The 3,692-nt window shown below is 39.0% G+C and overlaps 1 protein-coding gene across 2 annotated transcripts; it reads right to left on the bottom strand.

The window, feature by feature from the left end:
- Nucleotides 1–352: 352 nt before the first annotated feature.
- On the bottom strand, nt 353–1,664 carry LOC133330794 (cyclic AMP response element-binding protein A-like). Of its 2 annotated transcripts, none has more exons than XM_061539204.1 (4): nt 1,373–1,664; nt 842–1,303; nt 632–775; nt 353–560 (listed from the first exon to the last, which is right to left on the bottom strand). In XM_061539204.1, the coding sequence occupies exons 1-4, from the start codon at nt 1,616–1,618 to the stop codon at nt 366–368; spliced, it is 1,047 nt and encodes a 348-aa protein (XP_061395188.1). In that variant the 5' UTR covers nt 1,619–1,664; the 3' UTR covers nt 353–365. The 2 variants fall into 2 exon arrangements, with proteins under 2 accessions (XP_061395188.1, XP_061395196.1); XM_061539212.1 differs by having other exon boundaries at nt 632–772.
- Between the last annotated feature and the right edge of the window lie 2,028 nt (nt 1,665–3,692).

The following is a 3,692-nucleotide window of genomic DNA, read 5'->3' as shown; positions in this document are numbered from 1 at the left end:
AGACTTCACAAAGTTAAACCCATCGTCGTCTTCCTGGGTGCACGACATGTTATCTGGACTTATTTTCTAGACATGGTAATTGGCATATAGCGAGGCAGTTAAACTAATCTTTAACACTCATCATAGGGATCATTCAACAAGCTAAAATAAATTAAATCCATATGGATAAAAAGGGATAAAATAATAAATTACAGAGGACTTTCAGCAGTCGAACGCTTAGCTGGTGTTTTTCGTTCATAAAAATAAAATGTAGGAATGTCGTTAGAGCATAGCTGCTCTAAAGGTTAGATGGGGCATGCAAAGGGGTTGCCATGTTTTGTTAACATTTCTTGGGATTCCTAGTTAACGCTTTTGGATGGAAGTCTTTAAGACTTTTTGAGGTTATGCTTGTTTACAATAGCCTGCAGTTTGTGCAATTGATTAAGAAGGCCGGCATTCGAATCTTCCAGGGATTTGACACGCCTTTTGTAGTCGGAGTTTTCGTTTACTAAAATCTCTACTTTACGTTCTAACTGGTCCATATATTCCTTCTTTTTGCGCCTGCTCTCCTGAGCGGAGATCTGTAAGCATACAAGAATAGAATTTAGTTTAACAATTATCCTTGAAAGGAGACGATTGTGAGTGAACCCACCTTATTTTTTATTTTACGTCGAATTTTCTTCAGAGACTTTTCTTCGGCTTTGGTTAGTGGTAGCTTCTGTGGTATTGGATAGCCTTCCGCCAACAAGGTACGCTTTTCCTCTTCGGTTAACAAGAGAGTTCCTGTAGAACCCTTCTGCAAAATATGAAGAGGTGAATGTAAGAATAGCTGAAGCTGACAATTGAGTCGGGGCAATCTTACCGGTTGCGAGCTTATCAGTGGTGTGTGTATTGGTTGGCGGGTAGTACCTCCACTTGTGTGTCGACCCATGCTTACATTGGAACTGGAATTGGAGGTAGTGGACGAGGCAGAGCTATTGGTATTTCGTCGTATAGACGTAACAGTTAAAATGCCACTTGTCGGTTGACTAACCGAAGCCGCTATCTTCGCTGTAGCTGATGAGGTGGGTGACTGAGGTGAAAGCATGTGTTCAGGTGTGAGATTACCCTCCGAACCATCACTGGAGAGGGACGACGGTGGGGTCAAGGGCAGACCATATGACTTGGCAATCGAGGGAGACGTAATGAAAGTACCGCTGCTGGATGCTGTCCCCTCAGATTTTATGGTAAATTTAGGTATTATAACATTTTGTGAGGGACTGATGACAATTTGCTGTGTCTTGAGCAAGTTTTGGGAAGACGGCGTAAGTTGCAAACAACCATCCTGAAAATAGAATAAAAATGACATTATCATTTACTGTTCGTATGGTCATTGTGATGCCAACAAACCCACCTTGTGCTCAAAAACGAGATCTGAATTTGTGAAGGCAGCCATATTGGCCATGGTTAGACTTAAGGTGCCGCCATTCGTATTGCTACAGTTGGCTATGTCACTCGCCTCCGGACTACCAGGACAACTGGAGTCGGGAGACATGGGCTCGTTTTTAATGCAGGATTCATCGATCTCAATGTCGGAGCATATATCTGGTGACTGACTTCCATCCCGCGATGATGTACTGGATACACAATCATTATCCATGACTGCATTTAGCTCATCTTGAGGTAGATATTGTTGTTGTTGTTTTGTCTGTAAAGGTGTGGCGGGTTGTTTGACCATTAATTTGTGATTATCCGAGGAGATGGCGGCATTCATTGAATTGTTCAGATTCTGGGCGCTTTCAAGGTTTCGCAGGCTGAGTGTAATGGGTGTGCTAGCAGAAATCTTACATATATTACTGTACATGCTCGATATATGGCTTGTGTTGCAGCTGCTGGTGGTCAGTATGGGATTTGACTGACTGCATATGTTTGCGCTAGATGTTGAACCTGCAGAAACCACGGCATTTAAGGTTAATGAACCAGTTTCCATATTATTACCAGTGATCATTGAGGAGCTGGATGAAATGTTTAAGCATTTTGGATCAATAGTTGCCGTGCTGCTTACACCCCTGACGTTCGATGTGGCTGTTTTCAATGAAATGGCCGGGTAGCATTCATCTTCCATATCTGCGATGAAAAATACAATATGTAGGGGTCAGTTATGAAACATGGATGAAAAGGGTCAGCTTAGGGCTAGATAAAATGCTGCTTATGACGAACGATTAAATTAAAAAGGCATCAAATGGAATACTAATCAAGGTCTCAGCGACAAAACATAACAAATCAATTACTTTGTTTAATTTGGGCCAGGCATCTATGTATACCTAGAATGCGATAAATTCATTGTTTGGGTTCCCACATTGAGATTGTGATACACTGTTGTCGTTTCTCAATATATTTTGTGTTTTTGTTGTTTTGTTTTTGAATTCAAACACGCGTCATTCTATTTTGGCCGCACTTGTGTTAATATTGAATTCATGCCGTATTTACCTAGCTGTTAACAACTTCTGTTTCCAGCATTGTTCCAAACAATCGCAACTGAGTATTTTGAATAAAAACAAATTTTAATAAATGAACCACAAAACAATTAAACGGTGGAAGAAGAGTCAGCAACAATGCGAAAGCCGTTGTGCTAGCCTCAGGTGGAATGGAAGGGGTACAAATATTATATGTTTCATGTACCAGCTACTGTTCGCTTTATCCATTATTTGGAGTGTGAATGGGGAACAATCTGTCTATCTCTATTCAATGTTAAGTGTGTAGGAGTTTTTTTAGCCGCAATGCCTGGTGTTTAGAAACATACACATAGACTGACTACACAGTAATAGGTATGTCGGTTTCTTCATATCTTATCTTCATAATTGGCCGGGGTTTCATTCAATGCAGTAAGTACCACCATCATTTTACACCTTCCGATGGAAATGCTGAGTTAATGTGTCGGTGTCGTCAACATAGTCACAATATTAACAACGAAGATATTCTTATACAACTCTACTTCGCCTTCAAGATTTCAACTAGAACCTTGCGGAGTCCTCTACATCGGCCGTGGTGGCTTTTGATCGCAAATATTCATAGATGATGTGATCTGACCATTGTGAAGATCTTAATGGGCAATGAGTTGCAGTGAAAGTTCAAGTATATCAAATTTTTTTTTAACAATATTTGGTGCTAACGAATTGAATACAATTACTATATTTATAATTTATAGTCGAATTTGCTGTTGATATTTTTTTCACGTACATACATACATAAATGCAATGCCACAGATATCGTTTTGTATGTACGTATTGATTTACTGATTATTATTATTATTATTAAATATTCTTTTTGTTCCGGCGACTTTTCTATTCTTTAGTTTGATACGATAACACTTGAAGTGGTTCTTGATTCTCATTTTCTGTGCGATTGAATTATCTTTGTAAATTTTGAAACTTTTGATTTGCAAGTAAATTGAATATATTCGGGTGTATGGTGTTCACTCGCCAAATTGTCTTAAAAATAAATCACGGTCACATTAAATGTAAACAAAATTGGATTTGTAGAAAGAAATGAATATTTTTGATATTTTGTAACACGTTTATAACACACCCACCCTAATGTTTAACCAAAGATAGAGAAGGCACACGACACGGCCGCAAAAATCGGTTGTCCTAAAAAAGTATATGTCCTATTATATAGTGAGTGTTGGTCGTTTTCGTCTATGATAAGAATGTAGTAAATTGGGGTTGCATAAG

This window comes from Musca vetustissima, unplaced genomic scaffold, assembly GCF_032173495.1.
Source record: "Musca vetustissima isolate MV318-11 ecotype Yass unplaced genomic scaffold, APGP_CSIRO_Mvet_v1 utg537853, whole genome shotgun sequence".
In the NCBI taxonomy this organism is placed as follows: Eukaryota; Metazoa; Arthropoda; class Insecta; order Diptera; family Muscidae; genus Musca; species Musca vetustissima.
This window is presented reverse-complemented; position numbering and strand designations above follow the sequence as displayed.

Coding starts and splice junctions, on each gene's coding strand:
- LOC133330794 (XM_061539204.1), bottom strand. CDS start 1,618: ATGGATAATGATTGTGTATCCAGTACATCATCGCGGGATGGAAGTCAG. Junction 1,304..1,372: donor ATCTCGTTTTTGAGCACAAG/GTGGGTTTGTTG, acceptor TTCTATTTTCAG/GATGGTTGTTTGCAACTTAC. Junction 776..841: donor CACTGATAAGCTCGCAACCG/GTAAGATTGCCC, acceptor CATATTTTGCAG/AAGGGTTCTACAGGAACTCT.